Source organism: Typopeltis vanoorti, chromosome 5, assembly GCF_054136105.1.
Source record: "Typopeltis vanoorti isolate ZY-2024b chromosome 5, IOZ_Tvanoo_1.0, whole genome shotgun sequence".
NCBI classification, from domain to species: Eukaryota; Metazoa; Arthropoda; class Arachnida; order Uropygi; family Thelyphonidae; genus Typopeltis; species Typopeltis vanoorti.
Genome location: NC_143553.1, coordinates 135,438,299 through 135,458,592, shown reverse-complemented (window position 1 = coordinate 135,458,592; position 20,294 = coordinate 135,438,299). Strand labels below are relative to the sequence as shown.

The window sequence follows — 20,294 nt, the reverse complement described above, 5'->3', positions numbered from 1 at the left end:
TGCAAAGCACATCTCCTTGCGAACATGTATAATGCTATGCATTAAGGGAAGGGTCATTACCCAGACCGGTTTTGACCTTTATTGAGGTGCTGTTTAAGTAAAAAACTCTCTAAAAATTAGGCAGACCCCCAGACCACTCCCTATGAGTGACCAAAGAACCGTCCAACTCAATGACAGGCTCACCCCATGACAAAGCAGAGCCATAATCTCAGCGGTGGCCCCACTCAAAGACAGGCAGAAACCAACCCCTAAGCAGAGCCTCTCACATCTCAGGGAAAGAAACCACTTCTGTGCAAAAGCACATCAGTGGGAGCCAGATCCAGAGGTGGTGATACTAAGGTGGAAGTAATGGAGAAGTCATATTTCCATATGCCAGCTGCCAAAAGTTGTCACACCTTATTATTAAAATTCTCTGGATTAGAGATAAGTTGATGGAAGTTTTTCACTTGGCTATGCTACCAATTATATATTTGGTTTAATCCTTTATCCAAGTGTAAGCAAACACAGTTTTCGCCTGAAGTATTTTCAGGATGATGAGTGATGAGATATAAGTTCTCATCAACTTATCTCTAATCCAGAGAATTTTAATAATAAGGTGTAGCACCTTTTGGCAACTGGCATATGGAAAGATGACTTCTCCATTACTTCCACCTTGGTATCACCACCTCTGGGTCAGGCTCCCACTGATGAGACTTCAGTAAAGGTCGAAACCGGTCTGGGTAGTGACTCTTCCCTTAATGCATAGCAATTATACATGTCTGCAAGGAGATGTGCTTTGCATTGTGGGATAATAAGCAAGTGATGAGAACTTATAGCACCTTTGCCACGAGTTGCCCCAGTCCTGAAAATACTTCAGGAGCAAACTTTGTTTGCTTACACTTGGATAAAGGATTAAACCAAATATATAATTGGTAGCATAGCCAAGTGAAAAAACTTCCATCAGCAGTGACTACTGTTTCACAGCAGCAAGCTGAATCACTAAATTAAGTCATTATTAAAGGAGAATAAGAAGAGAAAGAGATACTCTTGATTGGATGGCTCACAATACTGGGTTATAATTTAAATGAGAAGAAATTGCTGAAAGAGGACAAAAGAGAGAAAGTGGAATGGATAGAGGACGAGTGAAAGAAGGGAATATAAGATAAGAGGTTAGGGCAGAATGGAGTGATGAGATAATAAGGCATGCCATCTTTGTGTTGTATCATAACACAGCATCATCACAGTTGGAAATAAATGGAATTAGATTATATGTTCCCTGCATTAGTAAGTTGGTGGGAAAGAGAATCACTTAATTTTAAAAATATATATATATATATATATATATATATATAGTTTAATAATACTAACAAAATTGATATTAAAAACTAATAGTTTGCATGTTTATATTCTTTTACCCATAGAAAGAGTCTGAATCAACTCATTCGTGAAATGTTTCTCTCCCCAAAAGTGGATTCTTTCCTCGTAAAGTACTTCATTACCTGTTATGGAAAAGTACACGATAATGCTGAAATTCGACTTCATAATCTTGCAGAAATAATATCTGACATTAGGGAGCCCATCACTGTAGTGGAAAGTGAAATCTCTCCAGAAGAAAAACATAAAGTTGAATTAAAGGTTGTTTTTCTTTTTCACATTGTACTTTTATAATTAATACTAGCAAATCAGTATGAAGTGAATGAAAATATGCAATCAATAAAACTGTTGAGTTATTTATAATCAAAACAAATGTAAACTAGTTTCTAATGGTTTTCATTTGCTTTCAACTGGAACTGTATCACTGACTGAAATACTGTTCACAATCTCTTGATTAAATCTTTAATAAGTTATTTCTCTTTCCATAATTAATTATACATAATTTAGAGGTTCTTGGAATAAGTTTTCTTTTTAAAGTGGTATTATGTCTCTTTTAATTGGAGCTTATATTCCACTTCACAGAACACTAATTTAATGAAAATATATTCTAAATTCACTTTCGTTGTAGTTATGACTATAGTTTCCCAGAAGCAAATCACTTTGAAGCAATAATTCATTATAGTGTCATCAGTACCTAATTGCATATTTCAGCAGTTTTCAAATACTCAGTACCCATATGTGCCTTATATAAATGCTGCAGACTAAAGTTAGAAATAAAGCTGTAACTATAAAACAGAAATATGCCCTGGTTTAAACTCATTATTAGGTTTAATAAAATGCATATAACAGAGAAACATCATCAGGGATATAATCTTGAGATTTGAAAAGCACACAAAAACCCTTAAAACAATAAGTGGAAAAAATTTAGAGTAAAAGCCTGAAGTCCCATGAGGGGCAGCCTCTATGGCTGCTGTTGGGCAGGAGATTTAACATAACCATTATTAAGATTAAGCTGGTTTAACAAATCTGCTGCTGATTCTAAAACAAGTTTGTTTGTTGCAGTGAAGCATGGTAGTTTTTTTTTCTATTTGATTCTGTGCAAAGCATGGTCAGGTAGACCTGACCACCATTAGTTATGGTGGTATTACTTGTGTTCTTTTAGGAGGATATTGGCAGATCTCCCAGTTTGAACATAATAAAATAATTTGCAAGAACAAGGAACCTCCCGAAACAGAGGAAAGGAGTTTATCTTAGGAGAGCAGATAGGGGCTGCCAGCTTCAGATGAAGTTTGAAAGCAGTGGAGAGATCATATGTCTTTAGAGTTTTGACTATTTTTTCCTGAGGTGGCCTGTATATAGGGAATAGTAATACAGGGTGATCGTAAAGTCATGCAACCCAGAAATAACACATATCTGTTTTGAGGTTAATTACAAGTATATGAAAAATGAAACGGCTACGAATACAGGTTATAATCAGACCTTTATAACAAAAGAAGAATAGAAACCTCATTATAATGTGTTGAAAGTGGCCACAACTTTCATGAATGCAACTCATGCTCTTTTTACCAGGTTTCATTCCACCTTGTGAAGCACCTGCACACTCTTTTCAATCTCTGTTGAAATGTTCATTTTTAATTCATCCAGTGTGTGAGGATTCAGATACACAACACCTTTGAGATACCCCCCAAAGAAAAAAATCTGGTGATCTTGGAAGCCACAATTGTTTTGAGATGAGAAGGTCACTGAAAAATTCTTGCAAAAAATGTACAGTGTTGCTGGAACCAACAGTGACCTTTGCTGACATCAAAGAGTGCCACGAACTGTGTGATGAACTTGGTAGATGGAACTATTCACTGTCCTTTTAAAGAAAATGGGTTCCACTATATGACGGCATTATATAGCACACCAAACTCCTGTTGTTTTGATTATTCACATATCCACTGAGGTGAAAGGTCTTCTCACCAAAGAAAATTGTATCAAGCATCTATACCACGTTCTTCAATGAATGGGCATAGCCATCTGCAGAAGATTATCTGCTTGCCTTTATCTGGGTCCTTCAGTTCATGGACTGAGTGCACAACTATATGGATGAAGATGTAACGATCTTGCAGGTTTCTGAGCAATGGATGAGGTAAAGAGAACACCACAGTGGGGAACCACTGTGGTGTTCTCTTTACCTCATCCATTTTATCGTCAGTCAACATGAAGGGTCTTCCAGAGCAATTCCTATCTGCATCAGATCCAGTTTCATGAAAATGCTGCACTAATCTCATTATTGTCAACTTCTGAGAGACTGCTGCACCCGGATATTTCTTTCAGAATTCCTCCGCAACACATGCATAAGAATGATTAGCGAAATAACGTTCCAAAATGAAAACTCATTGTGGTTGGGAAAAAAGACATTTCACTTCTTCAATGAACAAAGTTACACTGAGAACAACTTGTACACGTCACAATGAACTCGGTGTCTTTGATAGTTTGTAATAATATGATGATGTCTAGTGGCATAAGGAATGATTATAACGATTTGCAAACAATTGGTAAAAATTCAAACTTTTGGTTGTGCAACTTTATGATCACCCTGTAGCATTACTGTAGTCTGTTGAGAAGTATATGAGGAGATGGCAAAAAGATTAACAACCAGTTTGTTAATCTTTTTGGCATTGTAACCATTGTGCAGGAAGATCTGGCAAATAAATGGGAGTTAAGTAGAAAGGGAAGCTTGGGTGGAACAGGGATGCATGGTGGGAATGTTTATGTATTTACCTTTATGGGTGGTTTTTCTAAAACCGTGAAAGAAAGGGTGCCATTGGGAAGATGTGTGAATAGGTATTTAAAAAAAAGGCAGGGTATTATTATTTTATTTTTCTATAGTGAACTGGATTCTGAGGGATCATTCACACTAGAAATAAGAATATCTTGAAAGCAGTCAGAGATGATAAAGGTAACATAAAAATTGAAGATGAGAAAATTCCAAATGTCTGCAGTAATTGCTTTGAAAAATTTTTAGATAAGCAGTGATAAAAATATCCAAGAGGAATGCAGTCATGCTGTTAGTCTGGAAAGGCAGCTGAAGTAGATGAAATTCAACCTGAAATGCTCATATGCTTATGAGTTTTACAGCAGCTACACTGCAAAACTCATAGATAGCTACTATAAGTGCACTGTTTCAAGTGCACTGAAATTAACTGAAATTTTTTTCAAATAACTCATATTTGGCTGATGTAGTGTAGTCATAGTAGCCATCTATAAAAACTGAAATAAAACTAAATGTATGTGGAAGATAGAAAAATTTCCTGCTGAGTGTTACAGTTAAGAATAAATCAGGGAGGCCAAGAAAAATTGTGAAACATAAGTGTGGGGAAGAACAACCTGGATTCAGATAAAATATGGTTCTCAAGACCCATTTTTACTTTCAGTTAAAAAATCTTAAGGAATATAGCAAGAATATGTATTTAAATTTCTGGAAAGCATATGAATAAGATGCCATGAAACAAACTCTTCATAATTACAATCATATGATGTGAATAGAACATTATTATACTGAGCAGTGTGTATATATATATATATATATATATATGTTAAAGATACCAAGTAATTTTAAACCTGGTTTTACTCCATTTCCCAAGTAAACAAACAGACTAAAAGTCAAGTTTGCGCCTGCAATTGATGCAAGTCTATCTAACTGATCCCACAGGTAGTGCAGGACCAGGGGCAACTCGTGGCAAAGGTGGAACAAGCTCCGATCACTAATCTTAATATTTACCCTTAATGCCAAAACACATCTCCAAGAAGGGGATATATGATGTTTTGTATTAAAGGCAAGGGGCCACTACCCAGACCGGTTTTCGACCTTTATTGAGGTCTCGTCAGTGGGAGCTAGGCTAGAAATACCAAGATTTAGTCATACCGAGCTTGTAAGTATTTCGCCAAAACAAGTTACCGTAAAAATACTTCCTACATTTATATCTCCTCCAGAGATTTTTATTTAATAAGGTTAAAACACCTTATGGTAACTTGTTTTGGCGAAATACTTACAAGCTCGGTATGACTAAATCTTGGTATTTCTAGCCTAGCTCCCACTGACGAGACCTCAATAAAGGTCGAAACCGGTCTGGGTAGTGGCCCCTTGCCTTTAATACAAAACATCATATATCCCCTTCTTGGAGATGTGTTTTGGCATTAAGGGTAAATATTAAGGTTAGTGATCGGAGCTTGTTCCACCTTTGCCACGAGTTGCCCTGGTCCTGCACTACCTGTGGGATCAGTTAGATAGACTTGCATCAATTGCAGGCGCAAACTTGACTTTTAGTCTGTTTGTTTACTTGGGAAATGGAATAAAACCAGGTTTAAAATTACTTGGTATCTTTAACATATTTATACCCAAGGTAAAAATACTTCCTACATATATATATATATATATATATATATATATATATATATATATATATATATATATATAGCCCATACGTAAGTTATAAATTAACAGTTAGAATTGAAAAATATTTTGATGTAAAATCAGGACAAGGGATGCATACTGTCCTCACCGATATTCATCAGCTGCATGAATCATATAATGAAGGGAGAGCGACATTAAATATGATTTCAAAATCAGAGATGTTTAACTCAGCTCTCTATTTTATGCAGTTGATGTTATACTTCTGAGTCCACTATATATGGGGATTTCCTTAACTGAGTTGAATAACTGATATAACAAATTTTGCACGAAAATAGCAGAAATAAGTTGAACATCAACAGCATTCTCAATTGTTGAATTTCTGGAATAAATAAAATATTTTAGCTATTCAGACAATTTTTAGTGATGACGGCAAATTAAATTTGTAAATAGACAATAGAATCAACCAAGTTGGTATAGTGTGGCCAGTTGAATAAATTTATATGGAATGAGAGAGAAATTAGCCAAAACACTAAATAGTATACATGACTACTTAGACTGATTTTATCTTATGAATCTGAAAGTTGGATTGGAAATAGAACAGTTGACTATAGATATGAGAATTTTGAGGAAAATTAGAGAAGCGAATTGATGGCATTATTGATAGGTTCATATATTTAAAATGAAGATATTAAAAGTGAACTAGAAATTGTTAATGTGCGTGTGTAGCACTAATCTGAAGTGGTATGATCACTTAAATCAAATGCTACAAACTAGATTAGTGCAAATTGGATTTTGATGTCATCATAGTAAGAAGACATCCTGGAAAAAGACCAAGATTTAGGTGGATCAATGTAGTTTATAATGTTTTAGAAGACTAAACTTAAGATTTGATAATATGAACAGTCTGACAGATAACAGTCATTTGAGAAACAAGGGAGAAAAAAGTTAGCAATAATGTAAACTTAATTTGGCTGGTTTAGTTAGCTATGTAGTTAACATACCCAGTCTTCAACACCAATGGGTCACAGATTTTAATTCCATTAAAATCAACCATATTCACATAGGAAAGCATGATCGGAAATGCCATCCGAAAGTGATAGGTGGTGCTGTTCGCCAGGTGAGCAATTGGAGCTTCCTTATTCAAGTTTTTGACGTCATATGATGAACATGCATCGTTTTATGACTGCTGAGATGGCAGACATGTACCTCGTTTACCATATTATGTATCCAACTACTATTGAACTGTTCAGTTACGCCTAACAAAATTTTTTATACTACTTACTGCCTTATGTTATTTCTGTATCTTTGTGTCCCTGTTAGTACCTTCCGGTGGCGTTTCCAGTCATGCTTTCCTATGTAAATATGGTTGATTTTGATGTTCTCTACCTCCCCATCAAAGTTCGTGCATGAAATTTTGAACACCCTGTGTATATATATATATATATATAATTTTGAATGATGTTAATATTGTATTCATTGCCCAGAGTGAATGGTTTGTGACATGAGAGCAGCAGCAAAGAGAGAGAGTCAGAAATGTGTTTGATATTTGTGAGCAAGTGCAAGATGTGTGAACATCTTGCTCTTGTTGCTTACCTCATTTTTCTGCATCTGCAGAAAAATGAGGTAAGTAACTGATATTAAGTATGTAAGGCAGGATTCTGAAAGTGCCATGGAGAATGTAGTGGAAGCAGTGAATTATTATTATTATAATGTGATGTCACCTAGGGGTCCAAGAACTTCACAGGAGAGCACCATTCCACTCCACTCCAAACATCACTGTCTCTCCCTATTACTTAATTTTCCCACTACACGCAACTGCTGCCTATGTCATCTACTGCCTATCACCACCAACAGTACTTTTTTGTCTGTAAATTGCATATGTTTTCAAATGATAACATATGACATATGAATGAGAGTATGAAGAAAGTGGATGAAAGTAATGTGGATGATGAGGTGACAGTGTGGAGAGAAATAGCACACTTATGCAGACTCCTTCACAAGACAAAACATGAGCTCAAGTGACTATAGAATTGATTGGTGTGTGTGGTACAACAGAAGGGAGAATGAAAGAAAAAGTGAATTGGAAAAGTACAAAAGTGCCAGAAACTGGGAGGAAAGAGAAAGTATTATATGGGAATTTGTTGATAAGAGGTGTACTTAATGAGAAAGTGATGAAAGCATGTTTCCCAGGTGCAAAAATTAAGATGTTAGTGAAGCTTTCAGTTTGCAGAAGGAAGAAGTGAAAAAGTTAATTGTTTTGGCAGTCACAAATAATTAAGAAGATGAGAAGAGTAAGGAAGAGCAAAGATTGTGAGTCTGCTACTTGGGTATGATAGGACAGAATTGAGATGGGCCATGATTCCTAATGAATGAATGGAAAGATTTCGCAGAAGGAATGGTGTGGAGTGAATTTGATGCACAAAAGGACTTGTATATGCCTAATGGCATATACAAGACTTAATGCCATGTAAGGAGTCTAAGACCAGAGAAGATTTTGCAGGAATGGAAGGAATGTATGGTAATTCCATTGCATGAGGGTGGTGCAAAGACCAATGTATCCAACTATCGACTAATTAGTATCTCAGGAGTCGCGGTAAAGATTTTAGAAAAATTGGTTAGGAGTCGCGTTCAGAAATGGGTTGACAGTGAATCTCTACTTTGCAATGAACGACACGGATTTACTAAGGGAAGGTCATGTTTTAGCAACTTGCTCACATTCTATAACGATGCTACCATTGAACTAGACGAAGGGAATGGATGCACCATGATACTTTTGGATTTTGCTAAGGCTTTTGACAGAATACAGCATGGTAACTTGCATAAATTAGAGAAAATGGGTTTGAGTTATAGAATCAGCTATCCTCTTATCCATTAGCATGGATAAGAGGATGGCTGACTGACAGATATCAAAAAGTGGTATATGGGGGATATGAGTCTGCAAGATTTAAGGTAACAAGTGGTGTGCCACAAGGATCAGTCCTTGGTCCACTGTTATTCAATCTGTACATTAATGATATTGGGAAGGATTTGACAAGCGACATACAGCTATTTGCTGATGATACAAAGATAGGTAGAGTAATCAAGCTTATAAAGGAGTCTTAAAAATGATATCAGGATTATGGAATACTGATTATGAAGACAGTTTGAGAATTTGTAGACTGCAGACACTAGCAAGCAGGAAGAAGAGGGGAGATATGATTGAGACTTACAAACTTCTGAAAGGGTCATACAGAATTTCAATTTATGGAGGGTGGGGAAAGGATGAGAGAGCATCCTTGGAAGCTGAGAATGAAGACTGCTAAGAAGGGGAGTGAGGGCTAGAGTTTTCTCTACAAGGATGGTGCATGATTAGGATGGATTGCCATTAGATGTTGTGAGTGCATGCATTGTGAATAAATTCAAGAATAAGTATGATAGCTGGTGTTTGTAGTATGTGGCCTCCCTCGATGAGTCTCTGACTCCCTGGAGGTCTATCTTAATAATAATAAAGGGTTGCATTTGAATGTTTTTGGAGCTAGATGTTTGAAGAAAGTGTTGTTCAGTATGAGTTTGGAAGTGCAAAATCAGGGAAACTGGAGATATGGGGGGGGGGGATCAAACATGTCTAGCCACCCATGGGACACATAAATATGAGTGCAGGAATCACCATGAACGGTAGGGTACAGTTTCCCAGGTTATAAATCTGAATGGTCTGGCAATGACATTATGCAGAATAATAACATGGGCCCAAGGGGATGTGGAAATACATGCATATGAATGCACAAAGTATCAGAAATGAAGGAGAGGAGTTTTTGGAATTGCTCAGCTTGACTTGACCAAAAGCTATTGGCATAAGCGAGCCTGGTTAACACAGAATGATGTAGTTACTAGGATAGAATGTAAGAGGTATTGTATTTTCAGAGAAGATAGAGCAGGAGGAGGAGGAGTATTATTGATGATAGCTGAAGAATTTAAACCAACAGAAATAGAAGTTAAGGAGGATTTCAGATCTGAGGGAAACGGTTCATTTGAGGCTATCAGTTGTGAGATAGATGCCAACAGGACAAAATATTTTACTAGTTGCTGCTATAGACTTGAGGATCCAGAAGAAGTTGTGGATGACAAATCGATAGATGGGTACAAGTGCAGGCTGAACAATTGTCATGAGTGAATCCATTTATGGGGATATGGATTGGAAGGAGTTTCGAAAAGGCACATGGCAAGATATGGAATTTATACAGTTATTAAGGGATAGTCACCTGAAACAGCACATGATGGAGGAAACCAGGTGTTTGCGAGTGTTGGATCTGGTAATGACATTAGATCTATCTATAACTAAAGGAGCAATTCTACCTCTGATTGGGGAAAAGTGACCATGCAGTCCTGTTCTGGGAGGTTGCTGAACATGTGGAATTTTCAGTCAAAAGCTGACAATTATGAAAAACTTAAGTGGCAACTTGGATCGGTCCCAAGGCATGAGACGCTATATGGAATGAATGTCATTAGTACATGAGAAGTGATCAGGAATTGTTTGAGAGGCGTATCAGACTACCCAGGATTAGGAGGATAAACCAAGTAGGTATTAAATGGATGAGTAGCAATATAAAGCAGGAGCTGTAAAAAAAAAAAAAGAAAGAAAGAAAGCGCTGTGGAAGGAATATAAACAAAAAGTGATCAACTTGCTCACGAGCAATATAAAGCACAAGCAAGAAGGGTAACAAGTATAGTAAGGAAGGTTAAATCAAATTTTGAGAGAAAATTAATTAAGCAGGCCAAAGTAAATCCAAAAGAGTTTTTTTTTACTTTTATGATTATAGAAGGAATAGTTGAGAAGAAACAGCCGTGGGACTGGATGGTATTACAGCTCATGTGCTACGAGAATGTGCAAGAGAACTGGTGGTGCCTCTGATGAAGCTGTTTAATCTGAGTCCCAGCTCTGGCAAGGTTTCAAAGGAGTGGAAAGAGGGTAAGATGTTCCATTACATAAAGATGACTCCAAGACAGAAGTAGCAAATTACAGACCAATTAGTATCTGTGGAGTAGTGGTTAAAAGTAAAATTCAGGAATGGGTGGATTGGTCTTGGCTTAAAGGTACATCCTGCCTTAGTAATTTATTCACATTTTATAATAAGGCAACAGTTATTTATAAGCAGAATTGGATAAAGGAAATGGCTACACCATGGTGCTGCAGGACTTTGCAAAGGCCTTTGACAGAATACTGCAGTGAAAACTATTACATTAGTTGGAGCAGATGGAAATGGATGGTGGGGGGGGGGACTGACTGACAGACAGGCATCAGAGGGTGATGTATAGTGGAGTGGAATCAAGGTGAATGAGGGTGACTACTGGAGTTCCTTAGGGCTCTGTACTCTTTAATTTGTACATTAATAATACAGTAGAAGATTTGGAGAGGGGGGATATTGAGTTGTTTGCTGATGATGCAAAACGGGGGGAGGACTATAGTTGATCAAGGTGATGCAGATATTCTGCGGGATGACGTAAATAAATTGGCAGTGTGGGCAAAGGATAAAGGTTGTCAATTTAATTTTGCAAAATGTAAGGTAATCCACTTTGGAGTGAAAAGATTACATACTTTGTATTATATTGATGGTATTAGTTTACAGGAACTTTACAAGACTAGGGATCCATGAGTGATGGTGGATAGATGTTTCGAGTTCAGAGGACATAATGCATGAATTGGCAAAATAGCTTAGAGGATTACTTGGATGCTGAAGAGCACATTGACAGGTAAGGATAGTGAGGTTATTATCTCTTTATAAGGCTATGATTTACCACTATGGTTTCTTGGACATCAGGAGGTGGTAGAGAGGATAAATAGATAAGCAACGAAGTTAGTGACAGGTCTTTATGATGCTCCCTATGAGAATAGATTGAAGGTGTGTTGGTTGCAGAGTTTAGTTGACAGAGGAGAGGGGATATGATAGAAACTTATAAGTTATGAAAGAGATTTTATAAAACTGACACGAAAGAAATTTTTCAATACACCAAGATTGGTGGGGGGGGAATAAGAGTCACCCCCTGGAAGTTGTATAAGAATATGGTTGCTAAGGATGTGCAGTCTATGTTCTTTTCTTGGGGAATGGAATGGATTGCCCAGAGGTAGTTTTTGGGTGTCCCAATGGTGAATGAGTTTGAAGAGAGGCATGATCGATACTGTGTGAATAATGGGCAGTGTGGGTCTTCTGCAATGAGTCTTTTGACTCCATAGAGTTACCTTTATAATAATAATAATATGCATATGCATGTGATGTAGTTTATGGCTTCAACTTTTATCTTTTCAGTCGGCATTTTACATAAATATCAATTTCTTTTTTTTTTTTAATTTTTGAGGAATGAAATATTATAAAAAATAAATTAGAATAATTACTAAAGAATTATTAATATTTATTATAATGAAATATCAATGCAAATGAGCAATCCTTTTCAGCAACAGAATAAAGTGGAAATTATTTTAATTCCTACTCACAAAAGGTTGCAAACCTGTATTACTGTGATTGGGTTCTATTATTATTTTTGATAATCTGGAAACCTTACTCTAAGAGACCAGACATGGAAATTTTTGTTGCTTCAGGTCTTCATTAAGCAGAGCACTGGTCTAACACCAGATGATGAACTTCATCTCCTGCTTAAAGACAATTTACAAACTTATAGGGAGGTTGTCCATGCCTAGCAGCATTTGAACCCACAGCCTGTTGGTTAGAGAGCATATATTCTAACCACTCAGCCAATAAGGCTTGGTATCTACTGTACACTCAAGGATTCGAGACTCTTCAACACTTCTGCACGTCAGGAGAAGGAGAATCCATTCCGATAATAGGGTAATCAATGTTTCGTGGGATGAGTGTTTATTATTATAGGTTGGAAAATTAGCTTTTCTTTTATGAAAATTCTAGTTTTTAAAGTGGTATCTATTTTGCTTGTACAACAGTTGGAAAATTTACGTATAAAGCACATGATTTCGCTTGTTGGTGAACAATTTGTACATCCTTTATTTCTTTCTCCCCTTCAGCATGAACTGACTATTCTTGGCAATCTGCTAGCCCTGGTTCTATGAACTTTGGGCATACAATATGTGCACATCTTTCAGGGAAGGCAAATCTTTAATGATTTGTGCATAGGAATGTGATACCTACTTTGCTGTGGTAAAATGTTTTACAATAAATTGTTTTGTTTTCATTATACTACTTTCCTAAGCATCACTGAACAGTTTAGGATAAGGTTATTGTAGCAAGTACAAACAGTTGTAATGCATTTGCTTCATAGTTTGATGATCTGATAACGTTTGTCATTCTTTGGCTCATTTTCGATTGTTTCTCTACCAAAGATAACACCAAATCTTCATTCTAAAATTTTATGTAGCACTTAAGTAAAATGGATTTTTATTTATATATCTATTTTTTTTTAAATGGAGTGTGATAAAAAAAAAAATTGGGTGGATTAAGTAAAATAGAGTATAATAAAATATAATCAGTGCAAATTAAGTTTTCTCCAATTAAAATTTTATTTACAAATTTAAGTTATTTACGATCAAATTATTTTAGAACATAGAAAATAGCCTAATCTCATTGTAGACTACTAGAGTAGTGGATAGTTTATAGCTCATTTTTCTTTAGAATAACATTACACCTATGGCTTTGTTCAGAATTTTTTATTAATTTGCTATTTTTTGTTTATACACTCAGTGGACAAAACATTAGAGATAGGAGTGATAGAAAGTTGACACTGGCATCCCCTGCAGAGTAAAACATACCCAGGAAAACTGAACAGAGGTGGTAAATAGGCAGACATCAGAGCTTCCCAACAGTTTATTGTAATCTACGAACATGAGTAAATATGGTGATCTTAGTGACTTTGATTCTGGATGTATTATTAGCACAAGACATAGCCCACTGTTGCCCACTTATGCGATAGTGACCCATGAACCCTAGAATAAGAACCCTAGAGTTCTTGAGGTCAACTATATCAAGGATCTACTGTGAGTATACCATCAACAACAGTTGTACCAGTGCTTAGTGAGCAAGTGGTGGCTGACCACACTTAATTGATGACCAGAGTTGATGTAGACCTGCTCAGGCTCATACAGACCAACAGTAGGACAACAGCAGCATTAGTGAGTGAACAGTACAGCGTACTGTGCTCGATAGTGAGAGTCAACAATGTGTGTGTATGTGTATGTATATATATTTATTATTATTATCAGACCTCTGTTGAGTCAAAAATCAAGGGAGGCCCAAGTATGTGTGCTTATTCAAGTGTAATATACATTTCTCTCTCTCTCCCTCTAGGTAGCAAAGCTCAAAGTGGAATTAAATGTGCTTCGAGATGAAATGGAATATTGTGTTAAAAATCAAGACTTCTCACGTGCACAAGAAATAAAGGATAAACTGCAATCACTAGAAACTGCTAAAGAAGAATATGAGCAATCATTGTTACCTTCTTCTCAAGAAATACGCACTGAAAAGGTGAGTAAACTTTAGCTGTGCATCATTAACATTTGCAGAAACAAAAAATCATATTTGAGATAGAAATCTGAATGTCTGATAAGTAATACAGGAAGCCACAAACTACCATATTGCCAAAGAGTTATCGATTTCTCTCTCTCTTACGCACACACACATGCACATTACACAGTAAACAAAGCAAAAATATACTATTCTTTCTAAAGGTTTAATTTTGCATTAGCTTCAAGAAGAGGTGATAACTTTAAGAATATGTGACAGCAAAGATATCATCGTGCACAAAACTGATAAAGACAAGTGTTTCAGTACCTTCAGACACAGATGACTACATAGTCATAATGTGAGATATCTGTTACAGAAAACCAGTACTGCAGGATTTTGAGATATGGCTTGAGCAAATGAAGACATGAAAGCAAAACCAACAGTCATTAAGTAACAATGCTGTTTATGGAAGTAGGGGTATATTTTTACTTTCTTTTGTGCAATCCTATCAAGTTTCACCCTTAGTAAATTACTCCTTCCACTCTGAATGGTTTAACTTTGAATTTCAAAATAAAAAGAAAACATCTGAACTAAAGTGCAACTGAAACTTGCACACAAATTCGTATTCCAGGATCTCACATAAATATCTTATCCTCTGAATGAGCCCATTAACTCATTAAATCCATTAAGAGATTGAGTCTTCACACACCTTATAATCAAAATAAAAATCTTTACATTACAAAAAAAACCACAAATATATGCACCATAAAATCACTTTAACTACACAAATGGCAATGTACCACATTATAACAAGAAAAGCACTTTAATGTGCACAACTTCCTTTCAGTCATATAAACCAACAGTTATTATCCTATATGGACAGAAGTCTCTTTTTGTCCATATCACCTCTTTTCTCCTACAGAATATTTATTTTTTCTTGAATTCATACAGGAGAAAGACTAACACAAAAACTGCTCTCTATATGAGAGAGCAACATAAGTCAAACTCTTCTGTCATCTCAAATTATGGAACACTGAAGAAAACATATCTTGCCTTCATCTAATGCAATCCAATAACTTCACTTTCTATATGAAAATAGCAACAAACTCCACTGAATAAACTACTAAGGACCTTATCAACAGTTTTATCACTTCAGAACAACTTTGCCTTCTATATGAAAGTTTTTGAAGAAATTACTAAAACCATATCAACTCTTTCAACCACAGATCACTTATCAGACTGAGAATCCTAAATAAACTTTTTGGGCCCATTTCTATATGAACTGGAGAGCAATAAAGTTCCTTTCAGCTTTAACTGAATTAAATCATTATATGGATTAATGACTGCTAAAAACTCCACACTTATCTCTTTATACAAGGTTATCTTCTATTTCTAACTCTTCTAATTTCTGTTCCATCTTGGTATATATATATATATTTAAGACACAGAAAATCCATAGTTTCCCTTCTGCTGTGCTTTCCTTCCTTCAACCAGCAGAATGCTCAGTGACATTCCATAACATTCTTTTCCTCCTATGCATGCTTATATATATATTAAAGCAACTTGTAAAATTTGATGCGGTGAAATTTTGTAAAAATTTTCTGACATCGATTTTACAGAGGTCACAAATCATGTGAAAGGGACAAAATTGTATGTTACTTACTGTATTTTAACAGTAATAGAATTGTTCATAGTTATAAATATTGTAAAGGTTCAAATTCTATAATACCTTGATTTAATATTAAATTCTGATGTAAAATTGTAAGAGTAACAGAATGTTAAAGTATTTCTGCCCCGAGTTATGAGGATTAGATGAGATTATGTTGGCGACTTGAAAGTAAATAAAGGTATTGAAGGTCAAGACAATGGTGACGTCGGTATATTTACAGAAGATTCAGGGGGTCTTTGACCCTAAAACAAGGAAGTTCGGAATTGTGTAAAAGAGGTCTTGAGAACCTCAAAGAAGGGAGTGCTGAGTTTTTCTTCTTTCTGCAGTTCGTTGGAGCATGATCTAGGCACAGGAAAACAGGAGAGGCAGATTATTTTTCAGCGATGTAATTTTGGTAACGGAACATGCCACGTGTGACCAGATACACGCCGCCTACAGCAGACCTAGAACAGAGTGTGAGCTATGTTACAATTCCCAGAAAAGAACTACAGCAGGATGACCGACAGGAGCCGTTCAGTGAAGGCTGGAATATAGGATGGAGTGTGCCATCATTACTGCTTCCAGTGCTGTGCTTGAAATCACGATGAAGTTCTTTTCATAGTGCAGGAAAGGTTAATCATTTTAATTTCAAAATGAAACAAGCAGAATTTATAACATTCTTAATTTCACAGGATTTAATATTGAGTACACTTAATTATTATTATTATTATTATTATTATTATTATTATTATTATGGGCGACTCCAGGGAGTCCTTAGACTCAAGGGAGGCCCTAAACATCATGTCCACACAACTATACGACATTCCCATAGTATCTATCATACCTTGCCTTGAACTCGCTCACCGTCATAGCACCTACAACAGACTCTGGCAGCTTATTCCACTCATTTACCACTCTAAAAGTAAAGAAGCCAGCTCTAACACACCCCTGCTAACCACACTCTTGCCCAACTTCCATAGGTGTCCCCTAGTTCTCCCACCACCAGGCCTGATCTCAAAAATATCCTCTGAATTAATCCTATAGAAACCCTTTAGCAATTTGAATGTATCAATCATATCTCCCCTTTTCTGCCTATCAACTAATTTCTGCAACCCACAAATCTTCAACCTGTTCTCATATGGTTCATTCCATAAACCCGCTATCATTTTAGTCACTCGCCTCTAGATCCTCTCCACCTCCTCCCCATCAAGAAGGAACCCAGGTGACCAAATCTGGGCACAGTAGTCGAGATGAGGTCTTATTAAGGCTCGATACAGAGGTACAATAACTTGCTTGTCTCTGCTCATCAAGGTATTTTTCAACAGCCAAGTGAGTTGATGAGCTGATTTAGCTACTTTTGCAATGTGCCCCCTAAACTTCATCTCCCTATCCACCAACACTCCCAAGTCTCTGGCCTCATCAATCTCCTGGAGTACAGTTCCACCAATGTGGTATACTGCTGCTAATCTTTTCACCCCAAAATGCATAACCTTACATTTTGTCACATTAAATTGACATCCATTCTCCTTAGCCCAGAACTCCAATCTATCCAAGTCGTCCTGCAAGATTTTGACATCTTCTGCATTCACTATCGCCCTACCCAACTTTGCATCATCAGCGAACAAATGAACTGTTCCTCTTAGATCCTTCCGTATATCGTTAATGAACAAATTAAACAGCAGTATTCTATGAACAGAACTCTGCGGCACACCACTAGTCACAGGCCGTCTTTTGGACTCTACTCCTGAATAAACTACTCTTTGATATCTCTCCATCAACCACCCACCTATCCATCTCATCAACCCTATATCCATTATCATATGTTGTAGTTTACAGATTAGAATTCCATGTGGTATCCTGTCAAACGCCTTTGCCAGGTCCAGCAGTATCACTGTAAACCCATTACCCTTATCCAGTTCAGCCATCACCTTGTTATAAAACTTGAGCAAGTTACTGAGGCATGATCTACCCTTCACAAAGCCATGCTGTCCCCTGTACAGTACCTCATTTTCATCAATCCATTCCTGTATTTTTCCTTTGACTACTTTCTCCAAGACCTTGACAACGACTCGTGATATGCTGATCGGTCGGTAATTTGCAACCGTAGTCTTAGATCCTCCTTTATGCAGTGAAACTATTTTCCCCCTCTTTCCACACCTTCGGGACTAAACCAGACCCGAGACTCAGATTAAACAACATGGTCAAGGGCACTGATAATTCCTTAGCCGCTTCACGCAAAACCCGTGCCGGTATACCATCAGTCCCACATGTATTCACATTAAGGTTCTGTAATAGACTATTCACCTCCACTTCATTCATCACAATTCCCGTATAAACTAATGGTTCCTTCATTTTTTCAATGTCACCAACTGGATGATATACTTTTGCAAAGTGCTCACTCAGTAACTCCACTATATCGACTGATTCAGTGACCTCCTTACCATCGTCATTCCTTAAAATCATTTTGCAGTGTACAGTTTTTTTTCTTGCTTGCAGCATATTGAAAGACCTGTTTGGGATTCTCTTTAGCTTGCATAGCTAGTTTCCTTTCATAATCCGCTTTTGCTTTTTTTTTACCACACTCATTACCCTTCTGGCCTGCACTTTATACCGTTCGTGTGCCTGCAGGTCACCCCTTTCTTTAAATTCCCTCCACAGTTGTTTCTTTTTTTGCAGCTCAAGCTTAATGGTGTTATTCATCCATTTAACCCCTACTTGTTTTACTATTCGGACCCTAGGTATACAATCAGCCATAACCTCCTGTAAATGCTCCTTGACCACTTCCCATGCTCTATCGACATCCAGCCCTTGCAGTTGTACATGCCATGGCACTGATCCAAGCAATCTCCTAAGCTTGTCATACTTGCTAGCATGGTAATTCCACATATACCCTGTCTTAATCGAAAATTCCACACCTTTAGCCACCTCCCAGGTCAAGACCTTATGATCATTCTCACCAATAGGTGGCAATATAGTCATATTCATTAGTCAAATTCTGAGATGCTATTACCAGGTCAAGTACTCTCACACCCCTAGTATTTTCAATTACATTCTGTTTCAGATAGTTATCCCTTAATAATTGAATAAAATCCATTTCCTTCCTCACATGTGTCCTCTCCTCCTTCCAATCAATGTTACCATAGTTGAAATCCCCCATAATAATTACCCTCCTTCCACTCATTTCATCAATTTGTTTATGCATACTATCTCCACCATCTATTCCATCACCTAGTCTATAGCAGCACCCAACTGTATATTTTATTCTGCCAGTCTCAATCTCACACCAAATAGCCTCCAATGAGCTGTTTTCACTATCCTGCGATACAACCCCTTCCCCCCATTTTATTCTCTCTGTCCCTCCTAAACACGCTATAACCTACATATTCTATCCCACTAACTATCTTCTGTCAGCCATGTTTCACTAATGCCAATAACCTGTGGCCAGGAAGAGCCAATCAAGGCCAAAAATTCTTCCTTCTTGTTCCTAATACTCCTGGTATTAGTATACATGAAATGCAGTGATCCCCTTGTCCCACCCCTATCTTGATGCGTTATTCTAAACATTCCATTCCTATTTTTTGTCCTTTGCACTGGCTCGGGTACATTATATACATTCTTACACTCAACTATCTCACTGATGTCCACATATCCACCCCCTCCCCTCCTTGGTAGTTCTAGTTTCCCTAGTTCTGCACATCCATTTTCACTTCATTCAGCAAAACTTTTTCCAGTCTCCGCACACCAAATCCATTCAAATGCAGGCCATCCATCTTGTATTATGCAGGCCATCCATTATTCCTGCAAGGTGAATTTTTTTTTTTTTAATAACGTTTGTCTGGATACAAAGAGCACAAACATTTCAACACTTATGACAGTTCATACAAAATTATAATTATGCTTTAATATCCAACTAAATAAACTTATTTTATATTTGTGCAAGACTTCAGCAGCCAAAGATGAAAATAATATGTAAAAGCATCTTGCTTGTAATATACAGAAAAGAAGTATATGAGTAAATAACGACTTGAATTCATTTTTAAATTTTTAATTTGTAGGATATCTGAATTTTAATACAGATATTCTAAAGTACACTTTTTCAAAGAAATCAAAAATGATTCTAATGATTTATATGGCCTCAAAAAAACAGGTATATCCCACTGCAGAATAGGGATATTCTATGCCTGTGATTTATTATGATACTTTAATTATTAGTTCCATGCATTCGTAGGATTTACTCATACATAAAAAATATACAATCAGGTTCTTTCAGCATTGGATAGATGCTGAAAGAACCTGATAATGCATTTTATTTTGATATTTCCAGTGTCTATGTGGTTTATACGGTTTGGATGGTGTGTCTGGAGTGACTGATCTTCAGAGAGTTGGAATTTCAATAAAAGCATACAACAGGACCACTTGGCGAGGACTGGTGTGACACATCACTTGCTACTGA

The 20,294-nt window shown here is 36.7% G+C and overlaps 1 protein-coding gene across 4 annotated transcripts in view; it reads left to right on the top strand.

Moving 5' to 3' along the window:
* Positions 1-20,294, top strand: part of Cap-G (Chromosome associated protein G) — a 161,725-nt gene that overhangs the window by 82,073 nt on the left and 59,358 nt on the right. For all 4 annotated transcript variants that reach the window (XM_090392755.1, XM_090392754.1, XM_090392752.1 and 1 more), the window contains exons 9-10: positions 1,401-1,614; positions 14,038-14,214. In XM_090392755.1, coding sequence (XP_090248881.1) covers positions 1,401-1,614; positions 14,038-14,214 — 391 coding nt within the window. The remainder of the gene's footprint in view (positions 1-1,400; positions 1,615-14,037; positions 14,215-20,294) is intronic.